Consider the following 15,803-nt stretch of genomic DNA (forward strand, 5'->3'; position numbering starts at 1 on the left):
GCCAGGAGAAATATTGAGAAGAATCATTACCTTCAATCCGATCTAAACCAATCATCTCAAACTTGGCTACTCTTTGGAACCACCTGGGGAACTTTAAAAACTATGGACGCCCGGATAGCACCCCAGAGGGTTCTATTCTAATTGATCTGGGATATGGCCTGGGCATCGGGATTTTTTTTAAACTCCTCAGGTTATTCCCAGCCTGAAAACTATGGATATAAATTTCTCATTCCTCTTCCCATCCAGACCAAAAAAAAAAAAAAAAAAAAATCGGAGCGTAAGTTGATGGCCCAGAGAATCTGGCACCTGTTCCCCTGCAACCAGCCAGCACTGCAAGGTCCCGGAAAATCGGCGCGCGCGGCAACGCTAAACATACGGTGGCGGGGCGAGCCGGCCAGGCGGGCGGGGCCGCGCGGGGCCCCGCCCCCGCACGCCTACTGGGCGCGAGGTGCGGGCCCTGACGTCACTCTTGTCCAGGGCCGCGGCACATGGGTGGCCGATGCGCTGCAGCCCGGCGCTGCGCGGGGCCGCGGAGCGCTGGGGAGCAGCGGCCGCCGGCGCGGGGAGGGGGTGGGGGTGGGACGGCGCGCCGCCTCCGGTGCTGGCACTAGGGGCTGGGGTCGGCGCGGTGCCTTCTGCCCTTTTGCAGCTGTCGACATATTTTTTTTCTTTTTTTTCAATTTTGAACATTTTGCAAGACGAGGGGTTCGAGGCAGGTGAGAGCATCCTGCGCGTCGCCGGGGAGCCCGCGGGCACTTGGCGCGCTCTCCTGGGACCGTCTGCACTGGAAACCCGAAAGTTTTTTTTTTAATATATATTTTTATGCAGATGTATTTATAAAAATATAAGTAATTTTTTTCTTCCCTTTTCTCCACCGCCTTGAGAGCGAGTACTTTTGGCAAAGGACGGAGGAAAAGCTCAGCAACATTTTAGGGGGCGGTTGTTTCTTTCTTTCTTATTTCTTTTTTTAAGGGGAAAAATTTTGAGTGCATCGCGATGGAGAAAATGTCCCGACCGCTCCCCCTGAATCCCACCTTTATCCCGCCTCCCTACGGCGTGCTCAGGTCCCTGCTGGAGAACCCGCTGAAGCTCCCCCTTCACCACGAAGACGGTGAGCGCTGCCGCGGCCCCGCTCCGGGAAGGGACGACTCTCCGGGGGTCCCCCTCCGCGGCCGGGCACGCCCGCTGGAGCATCCCCCCACCCCGCTCCGCCCTGTCCCGCGGCGCCCCGGCCCCGCTCTGATGAAATTGAGGAGCTCACCCAGCACCCCTCCTCCCCTTCCTCCTCCTCCTCCATGAAAGGGGAGGGACCCCTCCTGAGCTACATTTAAAGAGCTTCGGGCACCCGGCCTCCCTGGGTCCCGCTCCTGCGGCGCGGGTGGGAGGTGTAACTTGACAGGTCAGGAACGTTCCCTAGAACGAGGTACACCCGCACGCAGAGCGAGCCCGCCGGCGGAGGGCAGAGCCTCCTGGGCTGGAGAGAAGAAACCCTGGGGCCTGGTTCTGTGCGGGGCAGGGGGCGGGGGTCGGCTTGAGGGAGGGGGTCTCACTGCGTAGCCTGGGTTTTGGGGTTGTGTTACAGCTTCTGTTACTGGTTAGTATTTGTAACCCACGAGGTGTGAGAGAAGACGCCTTTTCTCCTGGTGAAGGGTAGCTGAGAAAGCGGCGTGGGGGCTGGAGCCGGTGGGGGGAGTGGTCTCTCGGCGGGAAGCCGTGCACGCCTCCAGCGCTGACACTTTCCCGGTGCACTTTTTCTGGTGGGAGGGGAGAGCGGAGCAGGCTCACGTGTAACCGCGCAGGAGCCTCCTCTGGCTTGAGCCCTTTCTTGGTAAGTCCCAAACCTTCCCAAGACAACCTTGGCCAGAGCGGTAGAGGAGGGGTACGTTTGATGAGGCCCCAAACCCAGCTAGTGATACCACGGATTTGGGTTGATGCGGTTTCATGCCTTCGGTATCACAGTAGCAAATGCGAACCGTGTGGCTCACAGTGTAAAGTCTTGAAAGGTTATTTGGCTACAAATAGCTTGGGAGTACTTGCACCTTCTTTCCTAGGAGAGGACAACCTGTTGCATTGCAAGAGTTTGCAATCTGCAGATGATAGCCACTGGACCCCTCCTTAACTATGCTTTAAGGAAGAGCATTTCGGAGGAAGGGGCTGCCTGCAGGCTTTTGCGTATGTGGGTGTTTTAAGTCAGATTTTCAGATGAGACGGTAGAGGGTTAGAATGGATGGCAGTGGAGGCTGTGTTTCTCTGAAGATGAAACTCAGAAGCAAATTCCTTAATCCCAGATTCCACCCACGACTGAATACTAGAATTGGCAAGATCCAGAATGCTCGTTAAAGACCTAATGGGCGAGCAGTATTTCCAGGTAGAAAATAGCTGCATACTTCCAACATAAGTGTATAGAATAACTCACCTTTTCCAATATCTGTGCTTTTGAAAGGTTTTGTAAATGCATACTCTTTGTAAATTGGATCATACTCAAATGTTTGGGGAAGAGAAGGAAGAAAACACTTTGTATTTTTTTAAACTCCTTTCGTAAAAATCAGTGTGCCCCAGTGGCTTTAGAAGCTAACACATGTGAGCTCAGAAAGTTCTCATTTTTCTCCTCTGCCAACATGAGGCATTGGTCAAGTTCCTTCAAGTCTCAGAGTCTCCAAGTCTTTGTTGTAAATGGAGGTAATTGCTATTTTGCAAGTTTATTGTGAGATTTTTGAGATAATATATGGAAAGAACCAGATATCCAGTAGGTGCTCTAAACATGATATTAAAGAAGGGTGGAAGGTCCCTGCCTTACCAAAATTAAGACCACTAACTCACTGGCTTTCTAAGTCTAAATGACCTCATGTTGTTGCTGTGTTGAATTTCTGGAAGATAATTCCAAGCCTGGCTGTTGTTTTGTTAAAAATGGCAGCAGTTGTATATAATCGCAGGTGCTATTTTACTATTTTAGATTTAAGTTATTACTCTTCTCAAACAATGTGCTGAGGCTGTTCTCTGGTTTTTATCCTAGATCAGCCTGTAGCCCTGCCCCAAGGGCTAGTGCCTTCTTTCCAAAGTAAATAGGAAGATGTTGAAAAACAGGCAGAGATCCACGTCCTGCCTGAACTTTTAACTCTAGATCTACAAAAGACAGCAGCCAGAGAAGGATTCTGCCATTCATGAGAAGTAGTTTTATAACAGGCCAGGAAGAGTGGTAAAAGAGCGGTATTGTTTTTCTTTTCTTTCTTTTCTTTTCTTTTTTTTTAAGTCCAACTTTCCCTTCTTCTGCAGCATTTAGTAAAGATAAAGACAAGGAAAAGAAGCTGGATGATGAGAGTAACAGCCCGACGGTCCCCCAGTCGGCATTCCTGGGGCCTACCTTATGGGACAAAACCCTTCCCTATGACGGAGATACTTTCCAGTTGGAATACATGGACCTGGAGGAGTTTTTGTCAGAAAATGGCATTCCCCCCAGCCCATCTCAGCATGACCACAGCCCTCACCCTCCTGGGCTGCAGCCAGCTTCCTCGGCTGCCCCCTCGGTCATGGACCTCAGCAGCCGGGCCTCTGCACCCCTTCACCCTGGCATCCCATCTCCGAACTGTATGCAGAGCCCCATCAGACCAGGTAAGAGCCCTGAAGATTCTCTCTTCAGAAAGGGAGGAGGAGGGTGAATGGGACAGGCAAGGTAGAGTTAGCGTAAACATCTTAACACTCAGGTTCTGGCAAAGATCTTAAGAGAGGAACCTTCTGCTCCACTCCTGGCAGAGGCTCTCCCACTTTAATGAGCATCCATGTCACTCATCTGGAGGGTCTGGTAAATACAGACTCTTTGTATCTACCCCTAGAAATTCTGATTTTGCAGGTCTGGAGTGAGGGCCCAGGCATATGCATTTTAACCAGCTCCCCCATGGGATTCTGATGCGGCTGATCCAAGGGTTGCAGGTTTAAGAAGTAACAACTTACAGTTAATGATTTGGCTAATTTAAGCCTCCATCACATCTCCTATCTCTTTTCCTCATTCCCTAAACACATAGATAATAGGTAGCTTCTCAATAGGGGTTGGTTTACCTACATTCACTCTTCTCTATCCTGAAGGAAAAAAAACATGTGAGTAGGGATGTGGGGCAGGTATATTTTTTCCATCCTTTTCATCTTGTTTTGTCATTAGCTGAGATATAGAATCTAAAAGCAGGCTCTCATGTTGTGCTTCTGAGCCTTCTTCAGGACCACACTCCATCTCTCTCGTTGTTATTCCCATAAACCCAACTGTTCTTACTTTTTTTTTTTTTCATTTTCGTCTGTCCATCATACTCAATCCACCTGTATCAGAGCCCACAAGGTTGCAAGGTCAGCTGTAAATGATCTTGAAATAGTACACAAAAATATCACCTGAAATGACCAGTACTTCAAAACCCACTGCTAATGCTCAGATATAAACACAGATTGAAGCAGCTTTGAATTCATGCCTTTAGCACCCTGTAGTACAAAATGAACAGGAAGAAAGACAATTTCATGTGCACAGGTAACCAGGAACAAAGATTCATCCAGATAAATCGTCCGGAAGGTCACAGAGCTGAGGGCCTTAGCTGTGGGGGAAGACAGAAAGCAGGGCAATGCGAAACTTGTGCTAGAGATTGTTACTGAACTCCGTGTCCTCGACTCTTGTAGAAATTTCTGTGGCACACAGAGCAAGATTTAAATGGGAGGAAATGATGCAAAGGAGGAAGAGAATACCCCTGCCTTGATATATTCGTATTAGAGTTAAAGTTCTTCCTTTCAAATCTCTGCGTGCTGGCCCCTTCTCCAAAATTCACTTTGAATTATAACTCAAGGCCACTGGCTGGAATGGAATTAATTCTTAGTCTCCAGCCACCCCTGGAGGCTATGCGGGCTTGGAACAGAATGAATAACCCTTCAAAGTGGGAAAACAGCGAGGAGAGAAGGGAACAGAGCTCCAGTGAGAGACACAGTTGTGCCTCGGTCATTGTACTCTGTAGACTGAGAATCACCACTTTGTAGCTGTGTGACCTTAGAAAGCCACATCGTTTCTTAGAGCCTCAGTTTCCCTTTTCATAGAAGGATACAATTTCTATTTGATTGAGTTATTGTGAAAATTAGAGGTAATATGTATAAAGGGTCAAATGATTAGCAATGAGTGTTCTATTTGCGGAAGCAATTGTGATCATTGTTATATGTGTCAACTGTTGTTACTTACTTCAATCCCTGTCTTCTGAAATACCTTCTTAAGGTAACTAGGTACTGTACATGACCCTTCCTCTGGAGAGAAATGTCAGGAGATTTTGCCCAGTAGTTACTGCATTGGGATATTTTGACCCTAACACTTTGTCAATTGACAAGTATTTCTCAGTCCCCTACCAAATTTAGGATGTGTACCATGTTAGGAATACTGTAGTTTTTCCCAGGAGACCTGCACATGTTGGGTGTTCACACCTTGGTTCCTACTGAGAGTCAAAAATTGGGGTTTTGGAAATTGAAGCAGCTTGAAAACTCATTTGTCAGAGCTCATTAGAGTCGGTATTGATCAGTGACTCTCAGAAGCTTGGAATGCCCAGTCAGAGTTGCAATCCATAGCAAAGAACTCCTGAGTTTCAGGGGATCTCGTTTTGTAAGGTTCTGGTGAAAAGACACTGGGATCAAAGGGAACACTGAGGATCTAGAAATAAGTTCTCCATTTAAATGTCTTATTTTAAATAATGGAAACACATTTCAACATAATTTCCTTCTTGGAATTGAAAACTCAGTAGTCCTCACAGAAAAGGAAAAAAGTTAAACCTTGTCTTCAAATACCAAACTCAGGTAAAATAACGCTCTGCTGCTCATAGATTGTTGATCATTATAAAGATTACGATGCAAAATAAAATTCTAAGAGATGTTGGCTTGGTGGATGGATATTGCAAGCAAACCTGAAACAGGAGAAAGTTCTTGATTATTCTGTGTGGCTCACAGGAGTGACCAGAATAGAAGTACCAAGTTACTCTTGAGGAAAATAAGTCCTCAGAAGGGAAGAGTGCAGATGTAGCCTTAGGCATTATGGGAATTGTATAATTTCAGTCTTGATTGGTGTTTGTCAACCTTGGCACTGTTAACGTTTTGGGTAAATCTTGTGTCCTATGCTTTCTAGGATGCTTGGCAGCATCCCTGCCCCTACCTCCTAGTTGCAAGTAGGACCCTCATTGCCCCAGATGTGACAAGTAAAAATGTCTTCAATCACTGCCAAATGTCCCCTGGGCATAATAAAATCACTTCCGGTGGAGAACCACTGGTCTAGAACTTCAACTTGGACAGCAAAATCTAGACTTACTTTAGGACCCTGTCACACGAATGGATAAACCACCTGCAATGCTTTGTGGCAAAACTTTTAAGAAGGTCAGGGGACGTTGGGTTGCCAAGAAGAAATAGAATATTAATAAGAGCATAATTATACACTTAGTTGATAAAACTAAGCCATCAGGCTAATCAGGAGATAATTGCAGAGTAGTTTACCAAACAGTTGTTTCTGGCTATTCACTCAGCATGCATCTTTTAAGCTATGCTCTGTTGTGGTGTTACTGCTACCTGTTTGGTTGAAAGGCAATGGAACCATGAGCTGATAAAGTCTGCATTTCTAGGTCTACCCCAAGGATTTCTTGGAATGACAAGGTGAGCATTCTTGTGAATATTTATTTATTTATTTGAGATGGAGTCTCACTCTATCACCCAGGCTGGAGTGCAGTGGCATAGTCTTGGCTCACTGCAACCTCCACCTTCCAGGTCCAAGCTCTTCTCCTGCCTCAGCCTCCCTAGTAGCTGGAATTACAGGCATGCGCCACCACGCCCGGCTGATTTTTGCATTTTTAGTAGAGACAGGGTCTGTTGGCCAGGCTGGTCTCAAACTCTTGACCTCAAGTGATCCGCCCACCTCGGCCTCCCAAAGTGCTGGGATTACAGGTGTGAGCCACCACACCTGGCCCATTCTTGTGAATTCTCGTAGTATTTACCATGACTGCCCCACCCCCTTTCTTATCTTGGGCACCCCATCTCTCTTCCTCTAACTGACCAAAGAATGAATCAAATATCTGAAGAAATCCAGTTTTCTTCCAAGAAGCAATCCAGGGATTCTTTAAAACCTGTTGTGGCTATTGTATGGTCACCAAGCTTTCTGGGCTGACATCTTAATGAAGGGAAGAGTAGTGGTTCTTGGAGGCTGGAGCTAACTGCAGGGGCTCCTCGGTCATCCAAGGTGCAGTGTCCTGAACGTTCCTAGGCCAGCAGAGATGGCAGGAGTCATTCTGATGACTTCAATGTTTGCATTGTAGATACTTTCAGAGGTGGGATGTGGGGGTGCTCTCCTGGAGGTATGAATATATGCTGGGTACTGGAAAAAGAAGACTCTGTTTGCCTTGAGAATTGAGCGATAGCTTTAAGGACAGCCATCCCTTTAGGGAAAGTCATCTATAGCAGACAAAGGCAGAGTTATTTTTATATCACATGCTTGTAAAGCCAGATTTGAAATTGTTTCCTCTGGTGGTTTTTCTTTGAATAGCTGGGGGGTGTCCTACCACTGTTAGGCCCATATTCCGCTGAGAATTAAGAAGGCTGTCTTTCTAGTTCTGAGCATGGAGACCGGGTTATGATGAAGGCTGGTTACAGAGTAAAGTGAAAACCCTTCCATGTGGTCGTGTGTGGGAAAAGGATGGCATAAGTGGGTGGCACAAAAGGAGCGGGGGTGGGGGAGAACCCATTGTACCTTTGCAATATGGAGTTTGTGTTCTGTTTCTGCCGACCTTCCTTGTGAGAAGGTTTGGGTATGGAAAGAAAATGCTGGCCTGGGAATCTGAGTAATGATGGAGGGAAGTTCTGTGCAGGTGATTCTGTGTTGATGGAAGGTCGGAGGATTCTCTTTCTTTTCCCAATAGTGAAGCTCCCCTTAAGGGCGTGCAGTTCACATATCTTTCTAATCCAGCAGACTGATAACATCTGCAGGTTGGGAGTGCCATGACTGATAGTAGCTGTGCCCGGTGTCTCAAGCATCTTGAAAGTGCTGTTCATTCATCAGGGGCTAGGGGATCCTGAAGGGGAGGGAGTCTGCATGGTTCTGGAGGCAGGCAGACATTGTTCTATTTCTTGTAGAGTTTATCTTCTCCACAGAGCCCTGTAGAGGACAGGCTTGCTGACATTCACAGGATAGTAATCCCAAGCCTGTGGCAAGAGGTATTTTGGGGTATGTCTGGAAAGCAAGGCAACTTGGTGGTTAGGAGTGTAGGCTGTGGGCTCAGGGGCTTGGGTTTACATCCTGGACCCACCCCTGGCTTGCCATGTAACTTTGTGTCAGTTTCTTAACCTCTTTAAGCCTCAGTTTACTCATCAATAGAATGGAAATTACAAATGGCCCCTCTCCCTTGGAGTTTTGGCAAGTTTAAATAAGATCGCACTTGACAAGTCCGGCCGGTGTGTACTGCATGAGTACTCGGTGCATTCAGCCGTTATGGTGTCAGTGGCATGGAGGTACAGAAAGGAATGACTGGATTCCCAACCCCTGTTTTCTATTTTGGGGTTTATTTATCCAGTCCCCTTCCCTCTGCAAAAATAGGACATACTTTCATGCATTTTTTTTTCTTTCCCATCATGTCCAACACTTATTCTGTGCAGCCAGCCTGACCTTTCTCTTCCTTCTGGGTTAGGACAAGTCACTTCCCTGATGTTAACCCAGCAGCATGGCTTCTGGGTTACCAACTCCTGTTCTGCCAATGTGGAAACAGCCACTGTCTAGGTGCCCAGCCCCCGAGCTCTCGTGTGAGCCCTGGCAACCCTGGGTGCCTGCCTGCATGACCGTGTGCTCCAGACACGTGGCTGTGCCCTGTGGAGCTTGCCCAACGCTGTGTGGTGTGCTGGCTTGCTTTTTTTTTTTTTTTTTTTTTCCCTCCTCCCTCTCGCTTCCCTTCCCAGGAGAATGACAGCAAGTGCCAGCAAGCAATTGTAATCCTGACCCTGGCATGAGAAAGCTGAGCTCTGGAAGACAGCTCAGATGCCAGGGAAACCTGTTCTGTCCAACATTCTAGCCAGACCCCAAACCCGGCCCTCTCTCCTGCCTGTCTGCCCAGAGGCCCTGTCTTCTCTGCGCTGCTGTGGTGGGCAAGATTCCTGGAGGCCAGCTCCTGCCAAGGGTCTTGGCAGAGTCTTTCCAGTTCAGCACTGTGCCTACCAGACTAGAAAAATAGCAATATAAAGACAGAATTAGGTGGAGGAGAAGGAAAGGGGGTGGGGGAGGTAGGAAGAAAAAACCCTTGATAACATCCTTATGTAGAAAGCCAGAGAAGGGGAAGACAGCCGTGATTTATTAGGTTTCTCAGAAACCTCTCTTCCAACTAGCACTAATCACTTTTACCCAGGAATCATTTTTTATGTCTCAGCAATAAAAATGGAGGGAAGAGGGAAGGTAATAGAGAAAGTAATAAGATGAAAAAAAAATAGAAAATAATATGTTAGAGAGGTACAGGGCCTGTGTTTGATTCTGTAATGGTAGTGGGTGAGAATATTTGTCACAGCTAATAGTGATTATAATAATAGGCCCTCCCCCAGCAAATGTCTTGTCCTAAAGATACTATACCACTGTTTTCCTATAAATTTCAATTTCCCTCAGACTTAGGTGCCTCTGTCTCACCAGGCACAATGTCCGTCAGAATGTCCTGTGTTTGAGACACCAGTCTATATGGGCAATATAGCAGTAATGTTTTTTAGAGCACAGAATCCAGTAAACAAACCAACCTGAGTGTGAATCCTGACTGCCACTCACTAGCTGCTCACGATCTCAGGCAAGTCATTTAAATGCTCTGAGCTTTCAGCTTCTCGTCTGGAACTTTGGAATAATCATTGGACCTGCCTCATAGGACTGTTGAAGGTCATATGAGCCAATGCATGCAGAGTAATTGTCACCCTGCGTCACACACAGCAAGTGCTTAATAACAGCTGCTGCAAGCAGCACCTTCACCACTAGCTAATCGCATTTCCCATGGGAGGACCAAGCATGGGGCTCAGAGACAGTCTTGATACTTTTCCCTTCCTAGCTAATTAAGAACACTGGTCAAGAAATTTGGATTTCTCTCCTGCTTCTCTGCCAAGTCTTGTCTGCCCTTCTCTTAGCCTTTGAATTTTAGGTGACCTTGAGTAGCTGACTGTACCCTTTACTCATTCTTCCTGGCTCACAGGATTAAATAAAAAAAATGCATTTTGAAGAAGTTTTTTTGTTTGTTTGTTTTGTTTTTTGAGACAGGGTCATGCTCTGTTGTCCAGGTTAGAAAGCAGTGGCATGGTCATGCCTCACCACAACCTCAACCTGCCAGGCTCAAGAGATCCTCCTACCTCAGCCTCCCAAGTAGCTGGGACTACAGGCATGCACTACCACACCTGGCTACTTTTTGTATTTGCTATAGATACAGGGTTTTGTCATGTTGCCCAGGCTGGTCTTGAACTCGTGAGCTTAAGCGATCCACCTACCCTGGCTTCCCAAAGTGCTCGGATTACAGGTGGAAACCACTGTGCCCTGCCCAAAGAAGTTCTTGATTAGATTTCTTCCGTGTCATATTTGGTAATAGATCAATCAATTATTCTACCATTGAATTTTTAACGATAGACATTAATACTTATATTTAAAGGCAATATAGTGACCTTGGGGTAAGGAAGCCATAAAGGTATGTTATGGTGTTTCAAAAGGAGAAGGGTTCCGTTTATTCTCCTGCTTGCAAGCAAGACTTGACACAAGCATTCCAGAATAATTCCTCCTCTCCTCAAGGGGTTCTTTAATGAGTAAATCCTTCATCTTTCTGAACCCTGATAGTCTCTTCTACAAAGCAACATCCTTGTTGGGTTTCTGTGAGCTTTCTAAAGCTACCATGTAGGAAAGATCCAGCTTGGTGCCCTGTACATAGTAGACAAGCCTTTACTATGAGTCGGTTCAGTTACTTTTCTCTACAAAGTGATACAGTGATTAGAAAACAACAGAGGACTGTGGGAGGCTGAGGCGGGAGGATCACTTGAAACCAGGAGTTTGAGAGCAGCCTGGGCAACATAGCAAGACCCATCTCTACAGAATATATTTTTAAAAATGTTAGCTGGATATGGTGGCACGTGCCTGTAGTCTTGGGTACTTGGGAGGCTGAGGCAAGAGGATCACCTGAGCCCAGGAGTTCGAGGCTGCAGTGAGCCTTGATTGCATCGCTGCACTCCAGCCTGGGTGACAGAGTGAGACCCTGTATCTAAAATTAAAAATAAAAGAGAAAGCAACAGAGGAGGTTTTAGGAGGCGAAGAGCAATGTGCACGGTCCCAGAAATAGCATCTGTTTTTGTTTTGTGCTTTGGTGTTTTGATTTGTGCACCCTGAGGAAGAGAGACAAGAGTACAATTTGGCTGCTAGGTTCCAGAGAGAGTGATTTAGTAGGGAAGATAAGACTTTTAGGCAAAGTGATGAGTGACAGGACAAACTAGCATGTTCTCCGTGTCGAATGATTGGTATATAGAGGCTTCCAATATCTGTTGAAAAGAGGAGGTTGAAAGATTAATCAAGAAAATGAATAAAAATTTTAAAAATAAATAACGGAGCAGTATAGCCAATAAGAGCTGCCAGACCTCACAGGAAGCAGCCTTTGCTCAAGGCAAAGGTGCCGGGGGAAGCTTCTTGGAAGAGTTGTAGCCTGTGATGGGCCCGGAAGGAGGGGTGAGAGAGCCAGATTGGAGAGGTTCATGCCCCACAAAGTTACAGAGGCAGGAATGCCCACAGGGTGTTTTAGGCAACAGGGTGTAGATCCAGTTTGGCTGGTGCAGAAAATTCATATCAAGGAGTCAGGGAGATGAGTCAGAGAGGTTGGTGCCAGTCAGGCTGACAGCTTCCTGAGTACCAGGCTGCAGCGCTTGAACTTTATCCAGTAGGCAATAGGGAGCCATTGAAGGTTTTTGAGCAGGAAAGTGGCATGTGAACATTTCCACTTGAGTTCAAGGTTGGATTGGAAACATTTTTAGAAACTTGACAATAGTTTCCTCTGGCAAACCAGGATTTCCTTATTTTTATTATTTTGAAAATAAATACTCTCCCTTGAACATCAAACAGCTTTTCAAAACACGATGTTCTAATGATCTAGAGAAAGTAATTCAAAAACACAGGGTTTAGGTTTCATTTATAAAACCCATAATTTTGGTGATTGGGGGAAACACTCTTTGGCAAGGAAATAGTTTGAGGGATTTGACTGGTTCAGAATTTAAAAGTCCAAAAGCAGGCCTGGTCTCATAGGAGTAGAAAAATAGATTTTAATAAACCCAACTCATTAACGTTCATCACTTTTAAATGCCTCTATTTTATACAGCTTACTAGGTTTGCAAATAAGTATATTGAACCAGATGTTATGCGTATGTTTGTGTGTGCGCGTGCGTGTGCGTGGGCATGCATGCGTTTGGGTTTGTGGGTGGGGGTGGGAAGGTTAATGTCTCAGTGATACTAATAGTACCTGATTATAAGGATTACCTGGAGCAGTAATATCAAGCTAAAAATACTAAGCCAAGTTTCTGGCTGGCTTATTAATTTTACTCCTGGGAAACAAAGGAGTCATTATTACAGTTTTGCATTCTTGAGTCCTGACCTTGTATTTGTGGCTCCCTTCTTTCCTGAAAACAGAACTGTACATCATGCTTCGATATGGGATGTGTGTGTGTGTTTCACACTGGGAGTACTGGTAAAGGAAAGGGACATACATTGTGGGAGGGGATCGGATTGTAGGGGGTTGGACTGCTGAATGTCACGTGCATGAAATGACTTGCTCAAGCACCCTCTAAAGTGTGCCCTGTTATCAAGCCAAGATTTCAGAAGGCTCAAAGAGTTGCCACAACCCAATCTAGTTCACTTACATAGAAAATAGCTGTCAATGTGGGCATTTCATCTCCAGCTACATACAATTGGGACAATTACAGGAGTGTTGGCAGAATCGAGTGTCTGCTGGGGCAGAAACTATAGTATTTGTTTCTGTTAAATTGGCTTGTGTGGTGGGTACAGACTCCATGACTGAATGTGGAAATTCCTAAAATGTTAGTTTTCCTTCTTTTCTGACTTCAACAAACTGATGTTACTCTCTTAACTCACTACCCGTCCACTCTCATTTTCTTTCCTGAAAAACTACACAGCTCCCCTGTCACACAGGGTTCGTAAAAGTTTTGTTTTTAAAAGTTTAATCTGGGATTTGTTTCCTTAATGATCTTCGGAAGAATGCTTTGGAATTTGAGGTCTTATAATGAGACGTGGCTTGTGGCTGTTAAACCCTGTTGCCTCTCAAATTTTGCCTGGGAGACCCTATATTCCTAAAAACAATGAGTGCATGCTACAGAAAGATGCTTCAGGGAGCTACAACACTAAATCATCTGTGACAAAATGTTCTCTTAGAAAGTGGAATTGCATAAATGGATCAGCAGAAATAAATGCTTTGGCAGAAATTCCTTGAGTGGGGAAGAGCAATGCTTTCTTTTCTAATTAGCTCTGGGTAACAGTCTGCTGTGATGTCTTTGCTGTGGAACCCAGGCATGGACAGTAGAGCAGGAAAGTCTCATCACTGCTCTCTAAGTGCTTCTGCACTTAATGGAAAGAGTTAAGCACGCCTGTCCGTTCATACACAATAAATGCCACTTGAATTGAATTGAATGGGAAAAGCAAAGGTTTGTTTGGGGGATGGATGCCACCAGGCCCTGACCAGTGGGAGTCAATGCGGCAAACCAGATGAACAAGATCATCTAGATACGCAGTAATCAGATTACCCAGAACAGAAATCGCAATACCCCAAGATATGAAGGGTTATTTTAAGGATAGTGGCAAACAGTTAAACTCAACCTGCTCTGAAGATTGAACAGAAGACTTAATTCACCTTAGGATGGAGTTGTTATGATGTGGGCTGAATTAGTATCACTGAAGGAGACCATGCAGGCTTTTACTAGAGAACTATGAAAACAGGACAGAGATCTCAGATCCAATCAAAATAGTATTGCTTTTAAAAGGTCAAAGGCCATTGAAAGATTTATAGAGGAAATAGTAGGTAATTTGAACTGTAAAGATGGAAATAAAGCCTTGAAAGAGTCTCTGAAGACAAGAAGAGAGAAATTTGCAGAACTGGCCTCATAAGAATTGCATAAAGTTCATTTCATTATGATTGATTTCTTTGTATTAATACACCTTCCTGGGGAAGTGAGTATCTTTTTTCCTCATAGAATCTAAAGCGTGTTTGTTTCAAATGGGCAGTGACAACTAAATGATTTTAAAATAATATTTATATTCATGTCAAAAAAGTTATTTTTAACCTTATAAGTGAAATTTATCTAAACATAGTAGGCCAGATAATGATATTTAGTTATTGACTTCCTAAACAACTAATGACAGGAAGATTCAGTATTACACAAACTAGGTATAAAGAAGCAATTTAGGTCTGCTTATTTTATTTCTTCTTTGACCCTCTCACTTGCGTGGCAGTAACATTGCATTGATTCAGATTTTATGATCATTTTATCTTGAATTGGTTAAACTAAAATTTATATCTTTGTCTTCTTTATAAAGAAAGATATTACTAGCTGGGCACAGTGGCTCATGCCTGTAATCCCAGTGCTTTGGGTGGCCAAGGTGGGAAGATCACTTGAGGCCAAGAGTTCAAGACCAACCTGGTGAGACCTCATCTCTACATTATATATTTTTTTAATTTAAAAAGAAAAAATATTACCAAACAGATTAATTATGCAAACATAATTTTGGGACACAGAGTTAACTTGAGTACAAAATAATTTTTAAAGATTTTAACTGTGTATATATAAATTAATATTCTGAACCACAAGTGCATATTAGTGAATAGCAAAATAATTTTTGTCATTCAGACAATTCAGTAATTGAGATTAGCATTCCCACCAAATTATTGCCAGTTATCTCCATCTGTCCCCTTCTCCATTCCCCCCACCACTAAATTTTCATATCTTTAAAGTTAAATTTTCATATAAGCATATGGAACCAAAATATTATTTTCATTCATTTACCTGCCATCAGAGAGGATGTCATCGGCCAACCCCCAAAGATGGTGTGGGATCTACCAGCCATATAACTCTTCTGCATTTGTTCCCTCCATTGTAAGTGAGGGTGCTAATACCTGCTTCAGAGGATTCCTGGAGAAGTAAATGAGATGATACATGTACAGCACTTAGAACAGTGCTCAGTATATAAATAGCAGCTTTCAGCAGTTTTATTTTTATTCTACAATTACTATTCCTTCTCTTCTTCCACCTCCATGGCTATTTTATGGACACTTAAGTGGGAACACATCCTGTGTTACAGCAATGCTATAGCAGTGATGGCCTGGAAACTGCTTTTGAGTTATTGCAGGGAGGAAAGGATCATGAAGAGATAATAAAGCAGGTGAGCACCCTGTGTATTTACACCTGTGAGAAGATACATCCCACCTCAAACATCATTTGTGGTCCTATCACCCTAGCATGTCACAGTGTAACTGCCTGCTTTCTTGGATAGCTCTTCTAATAGATGTATGCTCTGCGGAAACTTTGGTTTCCAACTAGTCTGTGTCTTCCATCTCCATATGCCCTGCTGTGCCTGCATATGTCTTCTGGTGCTATGCCTGGAAGATCTTGAGTGGGTAAGGGTGAAAGAGAATTTAGAATACATTTCCTTTGGTGCTCTAGAGCCTTTCCAACATGCTGCCAGATCTGTGTTTTCTCTTTCTTCTTTTTACCCTTGATGACACTTCTGGGCCATAAAGTAGTGAACTGGCTGCCCTCTAGTTGTTGTTGATGGGCTC

The 15,803-nt window shown here is 44.7% G+C and overlaps 1 protein-coding gene across 3 annotated transcripts in view; it reads left to right on the top strand.

The window, feature by feature from the left end:
* Window positions 1-465: 465 nt before the first annotated feature.
* Window positions 466-15,803, top strand: part of HLF (HLF transcription factor, PAR bZIP family member) — a 60,666-nt gene continuing 45,328 nt past the window's right edge. Inside the window, exons 1-2 of one of the 3 annotated variants that reach the window (XM_017848157.1) lie at window positions 466-1,111; window positions 3,274-3,609. In XM_017848157.1, coding sequence (XP_017703646.1) covers window positions 997-1,111; window positions 3,274-3,609 — 451 coding nt within the window. In that variant the 5' untranslated portion in view covers window positions 466-996. Of the gene's footprint in view, window positions 1,112-2,603; window positions 2,680-3,273; window positions 3,610-15,803 lie in introns of those variants that run through there. The other 2 variants (XM_017848155.1, XM_017848158.1) reach the window with 2 other exon arrangements.

The sequence above is a fragment of the Rhinopithecus bieti genome, unplaced genomic scaffold (assembly GCF_001698545.2).
Source record: "Rhinopithecus bieti isolate Rb0 unplaced genomic scaffold, ASM169854v2 scaffold_30785, whole genome shotgun sequence".
Classification (NCBI taxonomy): domain Eukaryota; kingdom Metazoa; phylum Chordata; class Mammalia; order Primates; family Cercopithecidae; genus Rhinopithecus; species Rhinopithecus bieti.